Below are 25,807 nucleotides of genomic sequence, written 5' to 3' on the forward strand. Positions count from 1 at the left end.
TTATGTTTTTCTTTAGCATTTATTATAGAAGTTTATAAAATTGCCAAGTACATTTAAGATCACGGTACCAAAGACAGAGAGAGAGAGAGAGAGACAGAGAGAGGGAGAGGGAGAGAGACAGAGAGAGAGGGAGAGGGAGAACAATACATTCAAACAGTATTTAAACTATGTGAAATACAGATTTGCAAAATGAGAGGATTTTGTGTACAGACAGACTGACAGACACTCAGTTCAAAGCACAGAAAACATGGTCACAGAACACTAAATATTGACATAGCTCCCCAAGTGCTTCTGTTTTTCATTAATATCAAATGAATGCAATGATAATCATAAAATAATAATTATTATTGGAATAACAGAAAACAATATTAACATTTAAACACTGTTTACAATAAAAGGAAAATTCATATCATACTAAATATAACAATATTTACCAACAAACTTTATTCATACTAAAACTCTATTCTGAAATATATAACAAAATAGCACTTAAAATAATATTTAATACAATAATAATATTAATAATAATAACAATAATAATATTAGGATATTAGACAATGTAGCAATGCGTTACTCTATGGCTTTCTAAAATGGAACCATGGGCAGATCCCTCTTGGATTTCACAAATGCCTGTATTCGGTTACAAATTGCAATTCTCACTTGCAAACTATCTCAGCAATCTAAAACTCTCAGTTACAAAATTGTACACACAAAGCAGCAGAATTTTTCACTATTTCTGAAAAAAAAAAAAACATTATCAGTGGTGTTTGTCACAGACATAATGTTTGTCCTTTAAACATTATCTGTTAGAAACATAATACAAAAAAATCCTTCAAAAAGCCAACCATAACCACGTAGAACCAGGTCACCTCAAGTCCTCCCAGGTCCCCCCAGTTCCCCCCCCAGTCCTACCAGGTCCTCCCAGGTCCCCTCTGGTCCTCCCAGGTCCTACACCTCCCAAGTGTCTCCCCTGAGGCCTCATGCATTTCTATTTTTATTTTGCATCCATATTATGAAGTTATGCTTTTTTTTCTTATAATGTCCAGCTTGGAAAGTCCTGCCATAGGAATTTCTATGAAACATGATTGTTCTCCCAGGCAGTGAGCTCCTCTTCCTGTTCTCCACCCCTGCGCCATGACAGTTTTCATTCTCTTCCTCGCTTCTGTTCCATCCTCTTCCATCACAGATGATTATGTTCGCTGGGTACACAGTTCAAGGCAAACGGCAGCACAGTGCCCAGAAAATCCCTCGCACGCACGCAGGCACACACAGGCAGACGCACACGCACACTCAACGCTAGCCAGCTAAAATGTGACATCATTGTAAAATAAAAAAGCACAGGTTACAGATCCCAAAAGACGAATACCGGTCTACGTGCAGGTCAGCTACAATCAGAAAGAGTTCCTCAGTCGTCTGTGCTCTGTTCACACCTGAGATTCGCACAGTCCTCTTCCAGTAATCCTCCTTTTCCTACGTTACTAATTCCTTTCCTTGAAATAATCTGCATCACTACACGTCTACCTAATTCACTCGGACTCCTTACTATCATACTCTGTTATTTAATTGTCCATCCAGCTTCATTCGCCTCCTAATCTTTCTGTATAGTCTTTCCTTGTCTGGTCAGGTGGGGGCAGGTGTTTGGCAGGGGCAGCAATGAATGTATGGAGACAGAGGCTTCCAGCACATGAGAAACTTTCTCCAGGTCCTCCTTGCTCAGAGAGTCTTTTTCTTCCAAAGAACCGTCCCTCAACCTGCCTTCCTATCCATGTCATACCCCTTTTAATACCCTGATTACCCTCGCTTGTCTGTCTCCATGACTCCACCGACCCCCCACCAGAGATTCCGACTCCACACTGTGCATTATGTGTTATTAGATAACTTTCATTCTTACATATATGTTGTTTATTTTTTATGTTTTTTTTTAGAAAATGAATAAAGACTATACATTTTTGGCAGCTTCAAGTTCTCCTCCTCAGAAATGTCCAATGATGCAAAAAATAATAATTTTCTTGAAGTCCACAGAGGTTAACTTCGGGAATACGGAAAATGGTTCTAATGATGCCTGTGTCCTCCACCTTCCCTCCTTCTCCCGGCCGTTTAGACGGCGGCGCCCAAAATCTCGTCGGACTTGGCTATGATCTCGTTCTGGTTGGAGTCCAGGCCGAAGAACTTGACCCGCAGGCCGTCAGAGGGATGCACGACGGGCACGGTGATGATGCGGGGGAAAGTCCGGGTGGCAAGCTCAAAGCGACTGCTACCTGCCAGCTCGATGGCCAACAGACGCAGGAACAGGGTGGCCAGCTGCTTGCCCAGGCAGGTGCGAACCCCACCCCCAAAAGGCAGGTAGTGGAAGCGGCCCTCCTTATCCTCACCGCGTTCCTCACTGAAGCGCTCGGGGTCGAACTTCTCCACGTCCTTGAAGACGGCCGAGGTGTCGTGGGTGTCCCGGATGCTGTACATTACACTCCAGCCCTTTGGAATCTGCACTCCCTGTTAAGCCAGAGTGAGGGAGAGCAAAAAGGACAGGAGACAGCGCACATGGAGAATGAGGACACCGGCCAGGAATGCTTCCCAAATTCCAGTTAAGCTCCAGTGTAGTTAAGGTACACTTTTGATTTGTTAAGATGTAACTATTCAGGAGAGACCTAATTCATGTCCTCTAGTCCAGTGTTTCCCAACCCAGTCATCGGGGAACCCCAGACAGCCCACGATTTTTGCTTCCTCTCAGCTCCCAACGCACCTGTACCAGGTATCCGGTGTTTCTGATTGGCTTTGACCTGGGAGGGAGCAAAAACGTGGACTGTCCGGGGTTCCCAGTGGAGTGGGTTGGGAAACACCACTCTAGTCCATCAAATTTTATTAATTGGGTCATATTTTGGGTACAAATTAAAACATATTAGCCTTCAGTGACTGGAGTCATTCAGTAGGGTTGAGACAATCATAAGGGAATAGACTCACGTCAAGCTCGAAAGTCTGCATAGCGGTGCGGTATCCCCCGGAAACGGGCGCGAAGAGACGCAGCACCTCTTTGATGACACAGTCCAGGTACTTGAGGCTGCAGACGCTGTCAAGCCGCAGCGCCCCCTCACAGAGGCAGCCGTTGTGCAGGAAGCCGCGGCTGCGCAGCTCCTCGCGTAGTTTCTCCAGCACCGGGGGGTGGCGTAGCAGCTGCATGATGAGCGACGTGCTCGCGCTGGCTGTGGTGGCGAAGGCGGCGAAGATCAGCTCGATCGTCGACTCCTGGGCAAGAGGAGGACAAAGAATAAGAAGCCATGAGTTGGCGCTCTGCTGGAAGCTTCGCCTGCTGTCGATCCCGCGAGCCGGGGAGCCGGCCGGCTGCTGCGCACATGTGGCGGCAGGCCTGCTGTTAACACGAGGGACCGTAAAGCGCAAGCAAGGCAGCGCGACCGCCTCAGCTAGCGCAAGACTCGCTTCGGTTAGGACGGCGAACAGATCCAGACACGGGGGGGGAGGCTGGACCGAATGGGGACTTTATTTGGGCTGCTGAGTTTAACAAAGTGGGAGAGAATAGCAAACATAAAAGCCTGGTACTTCAGCTACAGAAAAAGAAGGACATAGGCTGGGTAGCGAGACGGTTATCGGGTTTGCAGAGGGGGAAACAAGGTCGTGGCGAATTCAACAAACGCGTGCTACACTGTGACCTGCAAGCCCACACAAGCCTGCCGTGCAAGATGACCAGAGGGGGCGCAGTGTAGCCACTCCGATCTGAGATAACGGACCATATAGTCGCCAGCAATGGATTCACCCAGAAAAACAGGATGACCCGTTAATCTCAGAGCTGCTGCTAAATCAGGCAGGTTCAGCTCGGCTGGGCGACATCGCACCTCACACAAGCTGTGGCAGCATGGTGTGAGAAAAAGGTGACTCCGCACCTAAGTGAGGACAATGTGAATAGTGTCGGGGGTCAGAAACAATATGTTAAAGCCCACAATATTGTTAGCACATGTTTGTCCGACCAACTACTGGCGGAGGATGGAGGGTAATGGAGGAATCTGCTCCATCGTGCTCAACCCTCAGACACGGCACACAGCAAAACACCCGAGGCAGGACTCCATCTTGGAAGCCCCATATAAAAAGCATCCCCTGTCACATAGACAATTAATGGCAAGGACACCCACTCAGCAAATCCTAATCCTCCGACTCTGACTTAACTGAGGATTATGGGGATACCTGCTCACAGCTGCGTATGGTAATGCGGCCTGATAATCTGAGAAGAGCCTCTTGTTTCGATTCGCAACAGCGCTGTATAATCCTTCGCTTAAACAGCAAGTCACGGAACTCGGAAATTAAAACGATGTTTGAATCACCACAAAAAGTAGACTTCCTGGTTTCTGTCCAGCTGCTGCTGGGAGAGAAATAAAATAACAGTAGGACAACTGCCATTCTGTAGCTGTCAGTAAAGATCACTAAATAATTAACGTTTAACTGCCGCTAAAGCTATTCAGCAGCGCATTATTATGACCACATATAAGTCCTTGTGGGACATCCTCTATATTATATCACCAATATGCCACAAAGAAATAAAACCAGTATGGTTCTCCAGTATAGGGACATGTTCCCACTGGATGCCAGTCTAAACAATAACAACTATTACAGATGATTAATAACTTAAGAGATTATTATTTTATAAAGAAATGCAAAATAAAAATGAGTTTGCTCTCAGTAGTTCCACTGTGACAAATGGGTTTTATTTTCAAGTCAATTTTTTGGGATGAGTTTTAGAAATTTAACGTTCTTCTTTAACTTGCATGTTAAGTGAGATTGGATTCCCAATACATATGATAATGTGTATTGAGGAAGCCTGATTCTAGCAGTCTCATTTCAAAAGCAGCAAAAATGGACTGAGTTTTGAAATTTATCACATATATTTATCATAGGTATGTTTCCTAGTCAAGAACCACAAGAACAAGGAACTAAAGAAACTCTAGATGATCACATTTCAAATTGAGATTAGGACCCTAATCGCTCGTCCAGCTACCTTAAGCTCCTGCATGGTGAGCTCCATGCCGTTCTCATTACTGCTCTCCATCAGCACATCCAGTGCATCGGTGTAGTCCTTGCCCTGGCTGCACAGTGGCTTCTCACGGATGGCCTTCTCGATGGCCTTCTGCAGAGCATCTCGAGCCCGGATGCCCTGTTAGGGGGGAAATCACATGACATCATACATGTCAGTTACATCCTAGTCTGTACACTGCAAACACTGATCAATATAGCTCACTACAGTAGACTTTCCAGTTGAATACTTTCAGAAGATTTATACTATCATATACTGCGTTACTCATCTAAATTTCAAACTTGAGAGTATTTTACTCTTCTTTGAGAGTAAAGCTTACAAGACTAGTATTTTGATTAATCCAGTATTTGATGAGTACTTCATGGTTTCCTCAAAGGCTCCACTTGGAAAGCATTTCTGACTCTGCAACCCTAACCCCAACCCTAACCCTGCCTTGTACTAGAAATGGGAAATCAACTGAATGACAGCTTACCCTCCTGTAGCCAGTGAAGGGTAAGTCTATAGGCAGGGAGAAGAGGTTGTCCACAAAGTCCTGGAAGGTATCGAAGAGACTGCGCATCTCCTCATCAGAAACACGGAAACCCAGTAGCACTCGGAGGGCCATGTGGAAGGAGAGGCGCTGGGCTTCGCGGTAAACATTGATGGGTTCCGGGTTGCTGCTCCACACGCGTAGCGTCTCCTGGATCACCTGCTGGATCTTGGGCAGATAGCTTTCCAGAGCCTCGTGGCTGAACACCTTGGCAAAGACCTGCATAGGGGAAGCGTTACTTCATTACATTCCTGTAGTGCTCAGGACACTTTGGAAGGCAGACATTAGTCATAAAAGCTCATCACCTTATAATGTGATTAGTGTTACGTCACACCAACTGAGCCAAGAGCCTTTCACCCATCTTTGATAAAACTATTATTGCTGGGGGGTTTTGGTTCATCTGTGGAACCCTGGCCTCACTGTAACATCACCATTGCCATGGATCAGTAAGCATAAATGCGGCTGATCAAGCACTAAAACAAGAAAATCCTCCAGGCATCCTTTTCACCAGGGGCAAAATGCTGTGATACTAGCAGATGGTTTCTTCTCCTGCTTTGAAAAGCGCAGCCTGCAGCCACAGCTCAGCTGCCTGGGATGCTTGAGGTCTGAGACAAGACTTTGACTTGGCACTCACCGCCCGCTCTCACTCACAGTTACAGACGCAAGCAGATACCCAAATACCGCATCACTTATTAATCTGCACACTTCGCTTGTTTACCTCGTTAATGATGACAGCCGCAAAACTGCATTTTTTAACTCCCATAAAACAACCAAAGAGGAAGAGCTTTATAGAAATATACCACACAGCCCCAATGAGGAGATTAAAACATATAATCCAACAGGCAAGCATTAATAGGCAAACGTGAAATTAGTTCACGCACGAAAACTCACTCCTTGATTTGCGACAAGTGGAAAGTCTAGCCAGCATCACAGCACCAGCCGACCTCTATTTAACACACCCTTGCTGATTTGGCAAAATAATTAAGGCATGTGGCTTTTCAGACAGGCATGGGTTAGGGTTCAAAGAACAACTTCATGATAGTTTGCATAGGTATGATCGTAGGAAACAGCTTTGGATACCTAAAAATAGCCAATGCACTCATGGACTCGATAGTTCAACATCCTTTGTCATTTTACTAAAAAATTAACACAGTAGCAGTGTGACTTAAGATGCCAAGAAATACATTTTTAATGTGTTCTAACAAATATACTCCAGCTTTTAGGCATTGTTCTTACATGCAGTCTGCTGTCTTGTCCTTGACAGACCACAATGAGCTTATGAAGCAAATATTTGATCCCAAACCATTTCTGACTCACAGACAACCCCAAAGGGCTCACATTCAAACAAGCTCCTGCCAATTAATCCTTGGAGGTGAAACCTTGGGTTTGAGCAGGCCTCTCTAGCATCCCAACTCGCAGACAACACAGTCTGACTGCAAGACTATCCGCTGTAGCTTATTGCTCACTTTCACCACTGCCAGAGCTGTTGGTGAACCACAGCTCACACACCAGCAACAATCACCTACTTCATCTGGATCCTGTCCTCCATGCTCACAAGACATTTGTCATGTTCTGTAGCTCACTTGCTCATTCTTCTACTTTGCTATTTAAATTCTTTATCACAGGGAGAATGAACTTGCCCAAATATCCCACCACTTGCCTCTGAGACTCATGTCAAGGGTCCAGCACAGATCTTTCAAAGAACTCTCCTAAAATCTCCTAAAAACCAAATGCTCCCTTGTTGAAGCCACTTTTCAGGTGACTCCCGCATCATTTATGCTCTGCAGATCAGCTGTTAATTCTGTGCCCTGGTCTGCCTGGGTCAAAAATGGAAAAGGAGCAGAAGTCGTGAAGGGATCACCACCGTCATTGTCACTAGCTCTGTCAGTTTCACGAAAGCAGCTTTCCTGATGCCTTCATTTTTTTCAATGGAAAGTTCACATTTTTTCTCTCGTTTTCTCCCCACGTTGAGGCTGAATAGAGACGAAACACACTCATGCAAGTGGGAGAGTTTCCTTCTCTGTCAGCAGTCCCTAGGAAAGGTAAGATTTTCCTGGCCTGGTCATTGCATTTCTAATGCACTTCACTCGCTATGGTTTGTTTGGTGAAATAACATCCATGTTCCCCTTAAAAACTCCAGCTCCGACTAACAATAGCACTTTTTATGCACCATCTCCGGGCCATCTCACCCCAAATACCTTGGCCCTGCAAAGGTTCTCCAGAGTAGTAAAGATGGAGGGACAGTTGGGCTCAGTACATGCATCGTCCTTCCTCTCCCCCACACTTTCCCTCTCTGCGTCACTTCTCTCCTGTCTCCTTTTCACTCTCTTTGTCCTTCACTTGAGCAGCTTCATCTTTGGATCATCAAGCACCTCTATGCCTCTCGCTCTCCCTCTCTTCCTCTCTAGTATCCTCCCTTGCTGCCTTTCTCTCATATACTGTCCTCTGAAGGGCCCCTGGGTTGAATGAACAATGGTGTACTGAGTGCTGGGTTACCGTGGCAGCAGGAGTAGTGACATCATGGACTGTGCGATCCCTAGCTAAGTGGCAATGCTGCCGAATTTGCAACCAGTTGCCAAGCCCCCCCTCTGCTCACCTCCACCTGTATCTTAAGGTGGCTATAAAGTGTATATGAGGTCATGCTCCTCCAGGCTGCCATACCCACCAATGACTACTTCACCCTTATCCAAAAAACATCATCCCATTTCCCATAGGGCCATCACTAAATCTGAGCTGTCTGTCACTTATCAGAAATGCAAAAAGTGCCTCAGTCATACAGTCCATCTGTAGGCTGAACTGCACAGATCTGCCCCTGTAATTCGTGCATCGTCCTTGACAGGGAATTAGAACCGTCCGCCTGTCTGACTGTTATACTTGTGCTGCACGAACATGAAGTAAGCGGTCACGAAACAAGCTGCTGAGGTCTGTTCTCAATATCCTGTTAAAGATACAAGGCAGTTATTATCAAAAAGAACTCCCTGCTGTTGTGTCATTAAATAACACATTTTTGTTTCTCTAAATCTGATGTGCGTAAATCCCGCTACTAAATTCATTCAAACTCACCAGCCAACACTGATGTTGTCCTATAGTAACCTCAACTGCTCAAACACCCCATAGTCCTTTAATAAAGACCTCTCTAAGTGTATGAATTGGGAATCAAGAGTTCTTGGAACAAATACAAACTCCATTTTGGTGTTAGCACCTAAGGTTCTAACTGGCAGTATTAATGGCTCCCATAGTTGAGCAGAGAGTCATGTCGACCTCCTGCGTTCAGATTCTGTGCAACCAAGGTGCCGTGGACCTGAGCATAGCTAAGGAAGATGCCTAAGGGTGATTCAGAATGAGACCCTAACAGTGGGTTCCTAACCTAAGAGCAGAGCAAGCTCATTACTGGGGGACAGTACAGATGTTCCCTGAATTGCTCGCTCCAGCACCTCGAGCTGTGCTGTGTGAGAAGGCTTTATTTCTCTAAATGCTTCCACGTGTTGGGTTTTCCTGACGCTCAACATTATTCGAGTCATATACGCTACAGTTGCAAGGGTATTCATTTCCAGTTCACCTCCAGTTCATCTTTAACCACGCTCCACCGAATATCAATTAATCAGTGCCATCGTCTTATATGTTATATGATATATACAAAACGCATCCACAATCACTCATGGGATCCTTAGTGCTGTGTAACTCCAACCCTGTTGATGACACATAAGGGATTCACAACTGAACATGCATTCAGTGAATCCCCAGAGAAAATGGCTCTCCCCTTAAAAAACAATACAGATCTTGGAGACAGCATCATACACTGATTTGTTACACAGGCCCTCGACCAGAGAAACACTCTTAAAACTATATTACTGCACAAACAGGCCCATTACATACGTACCAGGATGGGTTCAATAATTTGCCACCAGTTATGAACTTTTATAACAACATAAAACCGAAATGCTTTATGTGTGGCGATACAACAACGATCACAAAAAGTGCCTTGTGATAAAATGAAATGTCCCGCAGGGGATGGGGGGGGGGGGGGGGGGGGGGGGTTCACAGAACTCCATCAAACTTGGTGGTTTGGACGAGGAAGGCAGACTGGCTTCAGGCCACACAGCTGGCGAACAATCATGGGTCTTACCTATGACCTACAGTCCTCTGCGGCAGAGGGGGAGCCCCGGCTGGCATGCCGCCAGGGACTGCTGCAGAACTCTGTCTCCGTGTTTTCCCCAAAGGGGCCAAGCACTCCTCACACACGCATGCTTTAAATGGGTATCTGTCTACAGCTACACGTCTCGTCAGACAGGGAGATTCCAGACGTCACCTCAAGGGAAGCTGGGATGCTCCTCTGCTTTAATAAACTGCAGCTCTCTGCCATCAGCCTACTAACACTAAGCATTTAGAGTCACCCATATATCCTAAATGATGCTACTTTATTGAGGGTGTCTGGCTTAACCGACGCATGAATATCCCTCTTTTATGTTTTTTATTTTCCTCTTCCATTATTTCAATGCCACCCCAGTCGCACAACCTTCCCCTTCAGTTCTTTAACCCCTTGCTGACTGCATGGCATTCCCTCATCCAGTAATTTGAGCTCAGGCAGAAAGGAGACAGCTGGAGATTAAAAGAGTTGCGCCCTCTACTGGACAGAGAGGTACCTACACGCACGCGGTATCACAGCCTTTTCAGGCTCAGCTGGCTCCTGTGCCGTCTCACCTACTTTTACTCTGCTGCACGTCTGACTGCACAGTCTAGCCTTTGTGTCAGGCTCTATGCTGCCTGAGCCAACTCTGGAATCATTCACTGAATTAATGTAATCAAATAATGTTGTCATTTTTAGGGACTGTCTTATGTTTGCTTTCAGCTTGTTGGTCTAGCGGGCAGAACCGCAGCTAAACGACTACGCACTGAAAATCGGGCGCTCTGTTTGTTTTATTGCTCTTCAGATGTGCAGCTTTTGTTCTGTACCATCTCTCCTAAATATATAGCAATGTGCCGTGTACCATAAAGAACAATGACAGGAGCCTGTTTTAGATGGTAAATTATAGAGAAACGAGAAAATATACAAAAAAAAGAGAAGCTCCTCTCTGCAATGCAAAAACCGCCTGTGGCTCCGCGTGGAGCCTCACTGGAGGTCGGCACACGTATTCAGACTCTCTCCGTCACGCTAGAGTCGTAGCGGGTCCTCCGTCGTGTCTGCCGGGGGCCTAATTTCAGCTGGACAGGGTGGAGACGAGGGCGAGCTTCCGTCGATCTGTCGGACCATGAACTCTGTTTGACTCACTGGATCACCCGCTAACCCAGGAGCCCGGCCTCTCTGAATAGGGACCAGTGTTTGAACTTGCAGAGAAATGTATTATTGTGTGTTTCATGACCTCTGGTTTGTAAGCCATTACCCAGAGGAAACCCGACTATGATAGAATACCGTAGGGGTGTCTGTGCTGCTATGGCGGACCTCTCGTGCGCTTAGTAGCAGGGGAAATTGTTGGATTTTTGGCAGTATCGTATTCTCCAGTGTTTTTTCACATGGGCTGTCTGGCAGCTCAGTTTAAGAGTTTGACTAAAAGCTCTGCTCTCTTTCTCCCTCTCTAAAAATAGGGTAGGAGGGATCGCTCTGGTGAAAATGTGCCGAAAGAAAAATAAAAACAGGTTGGGGAAAATGTAAAATAGACATTTAGGAAGAGAAAGAGACAGAATGAGTGAGGGACAGTCGGAATTAAGGTGCAGATATGGAATGGAGGGATGGAGCAGTTTGGCTTTAAGTCTACGAAATAGAAGTCTTTGTTGCCTTGAAATGTATATGCTTTCATAACCTGAGTATCAGGTATCTGGAAGAATCACCAATAGTCATAATGATTTATCCCGGCCAAATAGTTTTTTTCCTGGAAAACCCTTCACACTCGCATTTTTCCTGTATGGCTACCTAGGGAAACTACATAAAATTGGCCTTTTACTGAGCAGAAAAGGCAGCTGTGTGTCATGGGTGGCCTATCGTGAAGTGTCTCTGTTCGTCCTCCTCCAGTCCGGCCTCATGCACGCCCCCAGGAACGTGGCTCATGCACGACTGGGTGGGGTAGTGGGGGCGATTAGTGCCAATAGGGCTGCGGTCCTGTCGCTGCTCTGTTATTGTTATTGTTGTGAGTGTTGTTTTAGTCTTAAGGCTTTGTGTGCCAATAGTCTGCGGACAGACCTGGTGGGTTTTTTTTGACCCACAAGCGGAATGTTGGATTTGTCAAAGTTCAAGTTAAATTCTGAGACTCCCCCTCCCCCACACATTTGCTCCATTTTTTTCTGCAAAATCACCGATGCCTGTTTACGGCTTGGGAGGAGGGGGTAAAACACTGGAGGAGCTGAAGGAAGAGGTAAAAAAAAAGCCTTCTTTGTGAGCCAAATGCTGGCTGACTAATTACCGGTCATTAGGGCTTGTGTGAGGCCTCCCAGACCACAGGGATTAGCTGCTGATTACAGCCCATTGACCTTTCAATAGTACAGGTGTGTGGGGTGAAACTCGAGCAGGGAGGAAAGGCTCTCTCAGACAGGCCCATTCTGTTCCGGGACAATGGCGGGGCAGAGGTATGCTTCCCCAGGATAATGAAAAGAACCCCTGCCCAATTTCCTGTAATGGCTTGATGAGGCGCTGGCATTGACCCGCGGGGATGGTATCGGCCCTGATCTGGGCAGGGCGAGACAGTGACGCGAGCTCCTCTTGTTGTTCCCTCCCCAACATCCAAGAAATGGTGCTTTTTCTCACGGTGGTCAGCCAGGCTGCATTGCAACGTGGGACAGGTGCGTACACACCAGCAGACAGACCGACTCTCATAAGTTTCTGAGCTTTCTTTGTTTTATTCTGTTCTTTTTTTGGTACTTGGTGTTATAATCCTAATGAAGTTCTGAGACATTGTGACTGATTTTGATATAAATGTTATTTAAGGCATAAGAATTTCAGCCAAATTAAGAGGCAAAGAAACTATAAGCCATGCATCAAGTTGAAATCCATTGCATCCATTGAAACTTCCTGTTTCCATTCTACCTCCGGTGTTAAGGCAGAGAAGAATTGTGGCTGGGGAGCAGGGAAGTAGAAATAGGAGCAGGATTGCGTTTCGTATTAGTGAGGAGATGAGGCAGAGTGAGAGATTTGCAAGTTGTTCCAGTAACCAAAGAAAACACATTTTTTTGGACATCACTCTGCGCAGGTGGGCTCAGGCTGTCAGGCAGCGTGGAGGCCGGTTGACGTACCTTCCTCCTCTTGCGGTGAATGTCCCCGATGGAGTTGGCCAGGCTGTTGGGGCCCAGCAGTGTGGCCGTGCTTTTTGGCCATTCCACCGTCACCAGGCTGTGCTCCCCCATCAGCACCTTTCGGACATTCTCGGCCCCCGTCACCCGAATCAGCGGCCGGCCCAAAAGGTGCGTCTTGAAGACGTTCCCATACTTCTGCCGCCGGGACGCATGAAACCCGGAGCCCTGTTAACAGATGGTAGGGGGGGGGACACACACAGGGTAAGCAAGGGTAGCAACCCTGCTGGATACATAACGGGTGCTGGGAAACCTCCCCAGTTTGCCCGCAGATTCAATGCCACTCTTCAGCACGAATGAACACATGTATATCGAACACTAATGATAATCGACGCAGTGAAATGTATTACAAACTAGCAGGACATTTGAATAATTACACAGATGCGATTCATTTAAGAGAAAAACGGTTCAGTAACAGGCTAAAGGATCACGCGTGTGGCCAGCACTGGAGGAACTGATCTAATGAGCATGAGCCTATAGTCTGAGAGCTGTTTGGGAGAAAGGACCTGATGGAAACCCATGACGAAGTCCAAGGAATTGGCTGCCCAGCGATGAGTCATCGTCGCTGGGGCGACAGGGTTCATTAATGTCACTAATAGCACCGGGGCTCAGGGATCCATCTACCTACGTGCACATGAGTGGTGGGAGTAGCTGAGAATAAAAAGCTACAGGCCTGCTCTCCATCCCTCAGTTCCAATGGGATTAGCATTGTGCAAGTAGTCGTCATTTATATACAAAGGTGTCCTGCAGTATGGGGACATGCTCTTCAATGCTTCAATGCATCCCTTCAGACCATCCTTTGCTCATTTGAATCCTGAATGACATTTAGTAATAGGCATAACCCCTAATGCAGACTACAAATGGATCATACGAGCAGGATGTGGCAAAAGGAGAGCCTCTATGATGGGGGGGATATGTGGGTGCATGGGGGGGTTGTCAATGTTCACCTTCCATAATCTGAATTTAACCAGTTTGAGCATAGCCTGACCAGTATAATCAGCGGCCAGTCATTGTCATTAAAGCATCTGAGGAAATCAATTGACGCGTGACCTTCATCTCTGCGTCCCTCTTGATCACACACTTAGACCTGCTGGATTTATTCGTAGCCAGCTCTGGAATAGGAAAAAAAACTGCCCTGGAGGGGTCTGCTAAGCCTAATTTCACTGTGAAGATAAACATGAATATGAAACGCAAACATGATGGGCATTGTTCTATGGAAGAAAGCCTGCGATCCAGCGCACCCTCGTCAGGTCTCTCCCTGCTAACACGGTAATGTGCCTTTTCATAGCCTCGTACTGACCTCCTATAGCATTGTCCAAAGGCAACACGAACACGTCGGCTTGGAAGCTGCACATATCCCCATGTCAACATAAACATATTGACATGCATGGGGTAAGGGTGACAGTATCTCCCACGTGTGCAGCAGAGCCAAGACAGACATTCAGCAATGTCAAATGCTAAAGGAATGGCAGCTGGAGAGCCCGTGAAAGCGAAAGAGTTTTTTTTCTGTTAAATAGAGTGTAATTGCCGTCACCTACAGGGGTTATGGCAGCACAATAAAGACTCTCTGTACTGAGCCTTCCAGGCAAAGCAAGAGCAATTCCCTGTTTCACCCCAAGATTCAGGTCCATTCGTCAGCCTGGATGAACACGTCAGTGCTTATTTCGGGGCTAATTTTAGAAGCATCGTAGGTTGTTCTTGTTTGTTTGGCTGTTGGCGAGGACTTGGCCCTGAATGCCTGAAGCCTTATGGGAGCAGGGACAGCCCACATATATGGCTTTTCTGCGAGGTGCTTATTAGACTGTACCACGAGCGTGCCAGTCTACGTGCCAAGGGAGGCGAGGTGTTCCTGCGGGCCTGTCACAGAGCCTCTGGTGCATCCTGCCTCTTAGTGGCTCACTGCTGTCCTTAGCAGGGTTATGGATGGACAGCCTGAGCCCTTTACCAGGGAGAGAAGATGTCGGGACTCTGAAACATGCCACGCTCATCTCCTAGGCTCCTCCCAGCCCAATCTTCACCTTCACCTCGCCAGGTGCTGAGCTGCTCTTGGGTAACAAACGAATGAGACTGTGAATGAGGGCTCCACCAGTGCCCAGACATATCAGTTTTCCACTTAAGGCAGAGCTCTTGTGTCACTTGCGGGCTGAATAGCATTTCCATGCCTCAGCTACCACTTTCTTCCCACGTGGCTGATGCTGAACAGCCCCCCCCCCCCCCCCCCCCCCCCGGTCAATGTATTTCAAGCGAGCCACGATCTATCAGCTTTCGGGTTGCGTTTTTACCTGGTGGTCAAAGCAGAAGATTTCTCAAAGAACACCAGAGAAGAGAGGACGTATGAATCAGTTTTTCCTAGTAGAGCATCATACGGCCCAGAGCAATAAAGGGTTCTGTAGACATGTCACCATCACAACAAAGATATTCCATCTTTTTGAAGTGACATCCAGCAATTTTAAGGTCCCAGACTGCTTGGCTCTCTGGTTCAGCAGGTCCATGAAAGCGACCATTAGTGGAAGATGAGGCTGAGCGTGCAGGCCTGTGTGAAAGCGCTTGATCGGCGGAGCTCGATCTGTCAGACCGGGGGAGACATCATAATCGGTGCGCCTGGCCCCGTGACTCTCTCTCTCCTCCGTCAGCCTCGCAGGCGCTAGTCCTGCACTCACTGTTGACCTACTGTGTTTTTACTTCTCCTGTGTATTTCCTGAACCGGCTGCCCTCTCCCTTTTTCCACATAAATAAACCTCAGGGCTTGACGGAGGGCCAGTGCTGAGGCCAGGCGCTGGGGTGTGGGGAACGGGAGGTGGGGGTCTCCTCGCGGTGGCAGCATGGTGCATAAGGGAGCATGTTCCCTGGGAACAGGGGACACCAAAATGGCCGGCGTCCCGCCAGCCAAGGAGCCAGTGACAAACATCTAACGAATGGCGAATGGATGGGGAGACACCAGTTACTTTCCAAGGAGATGGCGGAGCCAGTGATGCAATCTGTGACATCACGGCCGAATTGATGCCAAGGTTTGGATCTATTGGCCAGACAGAAAAGGGCCCTCCACCCAGAGGATGCAAAAGCGTGGAGGGGTAACCGCACACTCACATGGAGTCGTGTTGGATGGAATCGATCGGCAGGGATTCCGGCAGGAGTGCAAGAAAACACTCTAAGCGAGCTCAGGGTCCCAGGACTCTCTAGGGTGAGGGAGTGGGATGTGGGTGGAGCTTGGGGCGGGAAAAGGTATAACTGTTCGGCTGTGTAAAAACATACCAGTTCCATCAAGGAATAGGGCATCTATGTTTTTTTTTCTCGTGTGTCCCCATCCCCTGCACACGCCGGGTCAAAGCTCGTTTCATTCGCTAAGGCTACTTCTTTTTTTTTTTTTTCGGAAACGACCGCGGACGAGCACAAATGCTCCGAGGGGGCTGGGCAGGGACAAGGACCCCTTTCAGGCTGGGCCGCTACGGCCCCCCCCCCCCCAGGCCTGACTGGCGGGAGCCCGGCCGACATAGTATGTGTGAAGCTCTGACAGAATTAGCTACACACACATGCGCATACACACACACACACACACACACACGGTCCGCCACAAGCCAGTCACCAGAAACAGGACTTTGCTTCATACTCTCATAACCCAGTCAGTGACAGTGAGAGTGGGGGTGGGAGAGTGTGTGTGTGTGTGTGTGTATGTGTGTGGGTGTGTGTGTGTGAGAGAGAGAGAGAGAGAGAGAGAGAGAGAGAGAGTAGGGCAGCCAAGGGATTTTTGCTGTCTAATTCATGGTCGTGTGGCACCTTGCCCTGGAAATAGCACGGCCTTGGACGTCAGTGTTTACCGAAATGAGCAGGGAGGGGCATAGATGACATTTGGTTTGAAGGTGAGAAATGTCCTCCACTGGTCTCAGGGCAAAACAGGGGGCAACTGATGTGCTACATGGCATCAGGCTCTGGAGAAGAGCCACTCCATGAGAGCACGGCCCGTTGGTGTGCAGGCACTCGCGTCAGGGCCCCTCACTGGCCTGGGTCTTCGGATGAATGCGGTCCCATCACATCCAAACTGTAAAACTCATCCACAATCATATGGCACATCTCCCCTTACAACTGGACCCTTCTGGGATAATCGGCACCCAGGCTTAATGTATAATGCGCCCAAATCAGCTGGCGATCCATGTCTGAGGCGAGAATAAAACAGATCCATTCCATTTTCAAATCCGTTTTCCGTGCCACAGTTGTCAAAGCTATTTAGGCTCAACTTTTTGAAAGCCGAGGGTGTTCAGAGGCTTAACAAACAGATGGATGGACGGCAAGGTCCGATGGATGGATGGATGGATGGATGGATGGATGGATGGATGGAGAGATAAAGCAGAGGGATGGATCTGGACATGGGCCTAGATTTTAAACAGAAGCAGCTGCCCGCCAGAGCTGGGTCATGTGTCGGTTCAGAGAAATATCTGCTCAAAAACTCAGTTCGGCTCTGACATCAGACAATGCCTGGTTCTGCCTCAGCCAGGACAGAGTTAAGATATCGCTCTCAATAGTTCTTTTATTTTTAAGAGAAATTTATCAGATATTTTACAAGAGGTGCAATAAAGGGAACTGCTTTTTTCCAGCAGCCCATTCCAACGCAGCTCAGGACTAAAAATACAAATTTCTGTGTAAATTGGACACAGGTCGAAACTCCCAGCATATAAATGTGGTCTTTGTGCGGCAGTGGGAATGTTATACAAATGGGCCTTTTATTAGGACCACAAAAAAAGGCCTGTAATTATGTTTATTCACATCAGGGCAGGGGTTATCCGAACACTACGGTCCTTACGGTGGGGGGAAAAACGAGGAGGGGTGACTGAGCAGTCGCAGCCAGGAGGGGGTAAAGAGAGGGAGAGGGAGCAGGGGAATCCTGAACCACGATGTCCCAGTGTGACGGACAGAGAATGCGAGAGAGAGAGAGAGAGAGAGAGAGAGACGGAGACTGCAAGAGGCAGGGATTTTTATAACTTTTTATACCTGTTTGTGTTGGCCTGTCTGCTCTTCCTTTGGTTTTTCTGCCTGCTCTGTCTGTTCACGCAGACGCTTGTCAACGCCTCCTCTTGTCAGTTTGTTGCATGTGTCCCAGCTGTTGTAGGTTCCCGCACTCGCCACGTGCACAAAGGCCACCTACCCACCTACTGACTGTCACTGTTTACCAAAGCTGAGCTGCAGGTACGCTGCAGCGGTTTATTTTCGCCCTGGATGTACAGCGTGTACAGTACAAATAACGATAATGTGACTATTTACTGAAATAGCCCTTTGGAATCTCTCAGGAAGTGTACATTGGAAGTGGTTCAGCGAGGTTATACAAACCCTGGATGAGGCGGGGAGGGAAGAGTGGTTGGTGGTTGAGAAGTGTGTGTTTGTATATGTGTGTGTGTGGGTGTGTGTGGACGTTTGTGAGGGGGGGGGGGAGCTCAGGGCCCCTGTAATTCAGCAATCAGTCATCGAAGGATGTCACCCCAATGCAGACAGGCTTAGGGTGCAGAGAGCCCTGAGCGGGGGGGTCATTCTAAAATTGCCTGCACATCACCCACAGACAGGCAGCTGAATTCAGAAGGAAGCTCCCGTGGCCCCCGCAAGGGGACTGCGCCCGGGGGTGCGAGACAGGCTACAGGAGGAACATTTTCTTTTCTCCCCCTCACAAAGAAAATTCTGGAGGGAGAGCCAAAAAGCGCAAGAAAAGGGAACAGAATATACAAGGGAAGTGGGGGGGGCAGAGTACCCTGCGACCTGGAAGCGGTACGAGGGGTGAGATTACGGTTGTTCAGTGTGGTGTGAGCGCTCACCCCGGGACCCCTATTGTCCCACCTCCCCCGGTGCTGCCAAATCCCGCTCGGCTGTGCAGTGCCCGTTTTATCCACCGAGACAAGAGCCATTTGAGGGGCGCTATGTGTTCCAGGGGTGAAAGCAGGGGCACGACACTGCTGTGCCAGTCACTACTTTAATCTGGTAAAGCCGGGGGGGGGGAGACAGGGGTCTCTGCTGGGGGCCGGGGGCTTTTAGGATTCTAGTCCTGCCTTGCATGCAAATTGCATCTAGCCTGCTCCCCAATAGGGTTTGGGGCAAAGACCCCCCAGGTCTGAAGAGCGTAACCCCAGGGGGAGTTATTTTGCTAAAAACCAGTGATGCTTCACTTGGGTATTGCGATAGTCCTGCCAAGAGTAAGCTGTGAATATTCCCCGTCCAACACTCCATATCATTACCTACAGCTCATCAGTAACACCTCACAGTACCGTGAAGTAGACTGTACTCCATGACAAACTCAACAAGCAGATTTCTGAGAAACTGAACACTATTCATATTCATCAGGCACCTAAAAACCTTCTACAGTTAGCAGTTAACAAGTTAACTAGAAATGTATGGTTGACCTGCTGTCAGCAGCACAAAACGGTAAAACTCCACAACAAACGTAACATACCATAAGAACTGAAGAAGAGGTTTGAAGATGTAATCCCACACGGACGCTGTAAACCAGCCTCACACGCGTCACCAAAAACACTGGTGTTTGAAACAGAGGCACCTGAGGGAGTGTCTCAGATGTGCTGTTAGGTGCTGGACCAACGGCGAAGAATGAGCACAGCCCAGAAAGGCGAGACGACAGCAGGGGGGCAGGTATTAGTCAGGCATATGCAGATATGCTATCTGAGAGCGGAGCTGCAGTCCTGATGGTACTTGGTTCTGCGCTGAGAGTCATGGGACCATCATCCTCCATGTCGATGCACTTGGGTGCAGATCAGACAGACTGACGGAGATATTTTTAAAACAAGTAATGTGGAAGACCTCTGAAGACCATGGGAATCCTGCTAACATTAGTCATCACATTATTTCCAAGCAGGATCTCTCCATAGATGGAGCCCTGTCTTATGTCCTACGGCCCCAATGTGGTTTTGAACCACTGAGCATTTCTCATCCTGGTCCTGGTTCCCATTCGCACGCACTGTGTTTCAAATGTGCTCTTAATCAGATAGTCTTAAATCAGCTTTCAGTCAGCAAATGCTTTGCATAATTCATACATTTATCCAAACAAATGTTTCTTACCAGTATGTTTGAAAAACAAATGCAAAAAATATATTTTATAAATGCCATGTCTGTGGTTCCTGTTCATTATTCAATTACAATAAAAAATTAAAATAAAAATTGGCGTGCTGGTGCTTGTAGAATTGCCACAGTTCCATTTATTTATTTATTTTGGAAACAAATAAAATAAACTAAATCGATATAAAGCTTCATCATACAAAAAATTATTCATACTAAAAATTCACAATAAAAACTAAAAATCAAAACTTCATTCGCATTCTTAATAGAATGAGTGGTTAAGCAACACTTTAGGGTTAAAGTCATTTAAATTCAACTGCACACTTCAACAAAAAGTAAGAGCTTAGTACACAGAATCTGCCCCCAACACTGGGCCCAATACAGCCTGAACCTAAACCGTGGAGGCCAGTCACTGGTAAGTCCGTAGACCAAGACTGGACCTAATGTAGCACAATTCAACAAGAGTGACACCAAAGTCCCACAGGCCTGAATTAATGGTGGTGAGGCAGCCCGTGTCAAACAAGGCAAAGTGCATGAACGGGGCAGGGAGTTCAAACCGGTATCCGTGACCAGGGATTCGCAGCAACACAAGCCTGTGCTCTGTTCCCCTTCTTAAGGCAGAGAGGCATTCGTCACCCTACGCCATCTTCCTCAAGCTCAATCTCTGGCTGCCACCGTGGTCGTCACCGTGCATCAACCTGTCCTAGATTGGAACCCCCCCCCCCAAATGTATGGCTTGCTGAGATGTGAGTGTCTCACACACTTGGTCGTGGAAGGGTGTGGGACCGGTGATTCTGGCCTATATAGATGGCTGGGCTGTTTATTATTATGCAATGAAAAAGTTAGGGTGGTTCAAAACCAAGAAACCACAACATCTCATTCAGCTGAAAGCAATAATAATAACAATATCAATAATAATAATAATAATTATTATTATTATTATTATTATTATTGTTGTTATTATTATAAACGTTGGGGAATGAAAAAGGCAGAGCTGTCAGACAAATAGGTACTTGCAAATGCTGAAAGAGTAATGAAGATCCCTCTGTAAATTCCATACGTAATGAATTATTAAGAAGCATGCCATTTTGGAGGGTCTTTCATTCCAAACACTTCAATCAAAGACAGAAAAAAGGCATCAGCGAACAGCACAGGTGTCCCTGCCCCCCCACCCCACCCCTCCTGCCCCCGCCCCCACAGATCCCCACCCGACCAGCCCCTCCTCCTGACTAGTGCCCATGGCCAAGCCTGACGAGATCCTGATGGACCTTCATCCCATCTTCGCACCACAATTGCTTTTAAACAGCTGGCTGGGGTCCAGCTGGACACGCCCCCTTTTCTCCGTCCCATTTGCCTGCCAGTGCATACGGCAGAGGGCAGCTACCTGCACTGCGCGCCAGAGACAGACAAAAACTCCACGATCACACCCCAGAAAGTCCTGATATAGAAGTCTGTTTAATACTATAGCGAATCAGTAATCCCACCCACAAAAAAAATATTAGCCGAGATAATAATTTAAATAAAGAACACTCAGACACATTAGGCAACAGTTAATCCCTGGGAGAGCGTCTTGGAAAGCTTGGCGAGTATGCAGAAGGCAAGCGAAAAATGCGAAGAAGAGGTTTCAGCTTACTTTGTCTAAATGGGGTCCTCCCCGTGATTTCTGCGCAGCGTTTGGCCGCGCCGATTGCCAGGAATCGGGAGCTTCGACGCGACGGCGATACGATCAGAAACCCTCCAGTGCGGGAGAACCGGAGCCGGAGCGCGGGGCTGAGCGCTGTGACGCGCTGAACTTGAGTTCTTGCCGCAAGGCTTTCCGGAGGGCACGGCGTACAGACGAAGTATTTCTGAGGTTTGGTCTGGGGCCATTTCAAATCTAATTTTTTTTAAAAATCCCTCTATGTTTATCCACGACGAGATCGGTGTAACTTTCCGACGCTTTAGTTCAAATGACCATTTATACTTCCCAGATCACTAAGCAAAAGGAATTACCGACCACTCGTTTGAATTAAACTCGTTTTACGGGAAGGGTACCCCAGGATTGGATGCGTGGCTGAGATGGTGCTTTTACGCTAGGATGGCTTGCCGGGGGACCCGCTGCGGCGCGCGCCGTGAAGCAGAGTGCGGGGCGCGAATGGGGCGCACGATGGCCCGTCGTTTGCTGTAAAGCTCTGAACGGCGTGAATAAGCGTCCGAGCTGACAGGTCCTATCGCAATCAGACGAACGTCAGTCGTCCGGGGTGGGGGACGGGAACGCAAAAGTTTCTACGTTAGAAACCTTTAACCCCCCCCCCCCCTCCCCAATTGTTATATTAAAACGTGAATGTTTATGAAATGTGGCAAAATTAAAAAGAACAGTCAACTCGTGTAATGCAGAGTGTTGATGAACTACATAAATAAAATATATCTATTACGAAGGTTTATTGCTGTACAATAATAATTGAACTAATGATAATGATGATGATAATGGTTGTAGTGGTAAACTTCTTACATTTTTAAGCCGCTTGCCAGATGCAAAGAAAAGCTCTTGTGGAATTCAGCCAATGGAAGTGAAAGATTGTCTTCTCTTGAAAATGATATCTCGAGCTATAAGAATTACTCCGATAACACGGGATATGTCCCCTTCCTCTGCTGTAATCCCACTTTAATCATTTCCCTTGTACTGTTGGAATGGGTGAAATTGCAGCAATTGAATTTGACTGCCTTGGTGCCAAGTAACTGAAACGATTATGCTCACGTTTACCTTATAAGAGCGTACTCACAATACCATTGTTTTAAACTGAAATACGTCATTAAGGAAACCACGAACACATGGACTGACATATAAAACAATAAATAAAAAAGCATATGCAAATAGCCAACTGGTAATTTCATGAACGGCTTTAGATCACGAAATAAAAAAAGTTAAACCACTATCTCTGTTGTAGAAGTTATACCGTGAAAACCCTGTCTACATCACGTTTTGAACTAAACCTTACAACAGTGTTACATTTAAAACTCCAGGTATGTATTCCATACCGGGATTAACAATCCTCCGTTCCAAGTACTTATATCACAGTTGAGTAGACTTAACTTAATCATAGAGTACTGGTGCACAGATTTCAGGGGAAAAAAACTTTAATGGATGTACTCCCGGAATGCGTAACTGTACATGGAGCGAAATAAAACATCAGCGCTGGTCAGCAGAAGGTTATGTTACCATAAGCGCAGACAGCGCGCCGCTGCTCTCCTTACAAACGCGCACTAGGATCAAATGCAAGTCAGGAATCGCTTTTCTTACTCGCAAGCTTCTGTCTAACAGATTACTGGCCATAGGAAGCGCAATTTTACTTTTTCCAAACGATAAAGAATTTTCCTACCAAAGAAATTCCGCAAATTCCGAAAACGGTGCGTCTTCGAATTGAACGAATGTGAAGGATTATCCAGGACATCTAAAGAATAAAATGAGTTTTAAAATGCATTTTCTAGCATTTGTATGTATAGAGATCGATAACAAACTATGAGCAAGTACGACTATGGTTAAATCCACGGATATGAAGGCGCACGTGCACAGTACAGCGTGATGCGCTGCACCCGCGAGTTAGCATCAGTTTACCAAACCTCATTCCGATATTCTTAAAGCACGCATTTGCCTTCCTGACACTGGGCATCTTCCGACACAGGATCGATTTTCTGAGATCCACTCAGCCTTTCCCAAAGCCCAAAGAGAGGAATAAACCGAAAGCTGAGAAGAAGCGACTAAGCGAAAGGAGGAGGAAAGAGGGGAGCTGAGAGCGCGCTTACCTGGAAGAGCCAGTGGCAAGTCTCTCCGATTATGGGGAATCCCATTGAGCCCTTGGGCATGGGCAACTTGCAGCTCTTGTCCCGGGTGGCGGTCCATCGCAGCTGCCACAGCTGCTGGGACACCGCCAGCAGTAGAGCCATTGACACCAAACAAGCCGCAAGAGTGGCCAGAGCCGAGACCAGGTCAAAGCTTTCAAAAAGCATGGTGTTGCTGCTTAAAGGCTACTAAAGTAGTGATGAAATTTGGCTTAATAATAGTAAAATAATCAAAATTATGCTGACGGTAACTTTTATGGTATTATTACTACTACTGCTAAAAACCGCCAAAAAAATGTATTACTTATGCAATTATAAAACCCAAATGTGCTGTTTAGTTTAGTTCTCTGTCCCTTTCATTAGATGAAATCTTTGATGTTTATGAAGAATATTACAGTTTACTTTCAATTAGTTGACTGCAGGACAAAACTTATCGAGATATATTTATTGACTGCTGAAAAAAACATTTTGTCTAAATTTAAGTCACCGTTAAAGTTAAGGTTTTAAATTTTAAGTCTTTTTCTCCCTCTCTCTCTCTCTTTTAAAAAGTCTTAATGTGGCTAGCTTCAGAATCACAGGGAAAATTGTTTCTGTCAAATCTATTGATTAAAATGTGGAAAAAAATATGAAATTATTACAAGCCTACAAAAATATCGCCTGGTAATTGACTTGCGGTGCTATCCTAAACGGTTTTAATTGATTAAAATCAAATTTTGCTCATAAGGTACAAATAAATGTCTGAAATGTGAATAATCCTTTGCAGTTAGCGCTCAGATGCTGACGGCTACAAGGTAAAAATCTTCAGCTGGTGATGAGTTTCTCGCTCTCTCTACCTCTGTTTTACTCCGTCCTCTCTCTCTTTTTCACATACAGTTTCTCAATGTGAATTCGAGTCGCAAAGCGAGTCTCCAATGTGTGTTTATATAGAGGAGGCAGCTCAGTGGCAAGCGGCCAGGCTACAAGCGGCTCCCCCCCAACCCCACCTCCCCCCTCAGCCCCTTAACCACCCCCCACCCCCCAATCGAGGCGGGGTGAAAAGTGAACGGGACGAGCGCTGGAGCGTGCGGGACCTGGACCAGCGCCCAAAGAGAGGGAGAGAGAGGGAGCTAATAAAGGGGGAGAGACAGAGAGGGTAAAAGAACGGAAATGGGGTTAAAGTTCTTAAGATTTTTATTTCTCGTCCTCTGCTACCGAGAACTTATCACCTGCGATTCTGCAATATGTCTGCGCGTAAATCATTCCGACTTAAACAGCGCGGCAAGCTTTATGTTTTGGCCAATGCTGGGTGAGATAAAATCTCTTAACGTCTACGTTGCTACCTTTATTTAATTAAATAAGTGCAAACAATGTTGCCCTCGGGTAATTAAAGGCTATAATAGACCGCCTTCACAACTACCAATTTTATGTGAAATAGCCTAGTGATGAATACTAACAGGAATTATAAACTCTGGTGACAGGCAACATATTCAGATTATTAATGTCGTAGCTGTTAAGTAAAATTTAAAGACTGTTTCGAACTGCGATTATTTGGCAGTCCTGAACTCTCCCACCACACAAGATAAATGAAAATAAATAATTATAAACTCCCAACAGTACGCAGGCAAGAAATAAGGGAGGTAAGCAAGGCTCAGACGCGTAATATCAGGGAGCGCTCCTGCAGTGAGGGATGTTACGTAGTTGTGGCAGTGCCACGATCTGTGACTACTACACGAATCATTTAGGAGAGCCCATATTTCGAGAACGAAGGTGTACAAATGATGGAGTGACCTGTGAGCATCTTGTAGAGACCATGAAGTCACCGGATCCAAAACGCGCTGAAATGCTTTTCTGTGCCAAAAGGCGCATTCTAAGGCGCCTCTTATTTCTAAGGGTCAATTTAACTTTACACTAAGATGTTCACGAAGCTGTCGCTATAACACATATTCAAAAAACGTGTATTAGACCGAGGAATTGAATACTTCGTTTTATGTTCATTTGTGCGATCGATTATGTGGAAACAAACTCAATATTTGCTTTGTGAATAATGTAAGTCCATAAACTTGAAATTCCCGTTTCTTGATAATTAAAGTAACATAAAAATTAAATCCAAAGTTGTCCCAAGC

The 25,807-nt window shown here is 46.6% G+C and overlaps 1 protein-coding gene and 1 long non-coding RNA gene across 3 annotated transcripts in view; one reads left to right on the top strand and one right to left on the bottom strand.

The window, feature by feature from the left end:
- On the bottom strand, positions 1–24,604 carry LOC125704765 (cytochrome P450 26B1). 2 transcript variants are annotated; one of them, XM_048970768.1, is made up of 6 exons: positions 23,670–24,604; positions 12,786–13,010; positions 5,508–5,783; positions 5,000–5,155; positions 2,959–3,240; positions 1–2,490 (listed from the first exon to the last, which is right to left on the bottom strand). In XM_048970768.1, the coding sequence occupies exons 1-6, from the start codon at positions 23,871–23,873 to the stop codon at positions 2,098–2,100; spliced, it is 1,536 nt and encodes a 511-aa protein (XP_048826725.1). In that variant the 5' UTR covers positions 23,874–24,604; the 3' UTR covers positions 1–2,097. The 2 variants fall into 2 exon arrangements, with proteins under 2 accessions (XP_048826725.1, XP_048826726.1); XM_048970769.1 differs by lacking the exon at positions 23,670–24,604 and adding an exon at positions 21,520–21,657.
- LOC125704766 (uncharacterized) overlaps positions 21,622–25,807 on the top strand; it is a 10,379-nt gene continuing 6,193 nt past the window's right edge. Inside the window, exon 1 of the long non-coding RNA XR_007381237.1 lies at positions 21,622–21,738. This is a non-coding gene — a long non-coding RNA (uncharacterized LOC125704766). The remainder of the gene's footprint in view (positions 21,739–25,807) is intronic.

This window comes from Brienomyrus brachyistius, chromosome 12 (genome assembly GCF_023856365.1).
Source record: "Brienomyrus brachyistius isolate T26 chromosome 12, BBRACH_0.4, whole genome shotgun sequence".
In the NCBI taxonomy this organism is placed as follows: Eukaryota; Metazoa; Chordata; class Actinopteri; order Osteoglossiformes; family Mormyridae; genus Brienomyrus; species Brienomyrus brachyistius.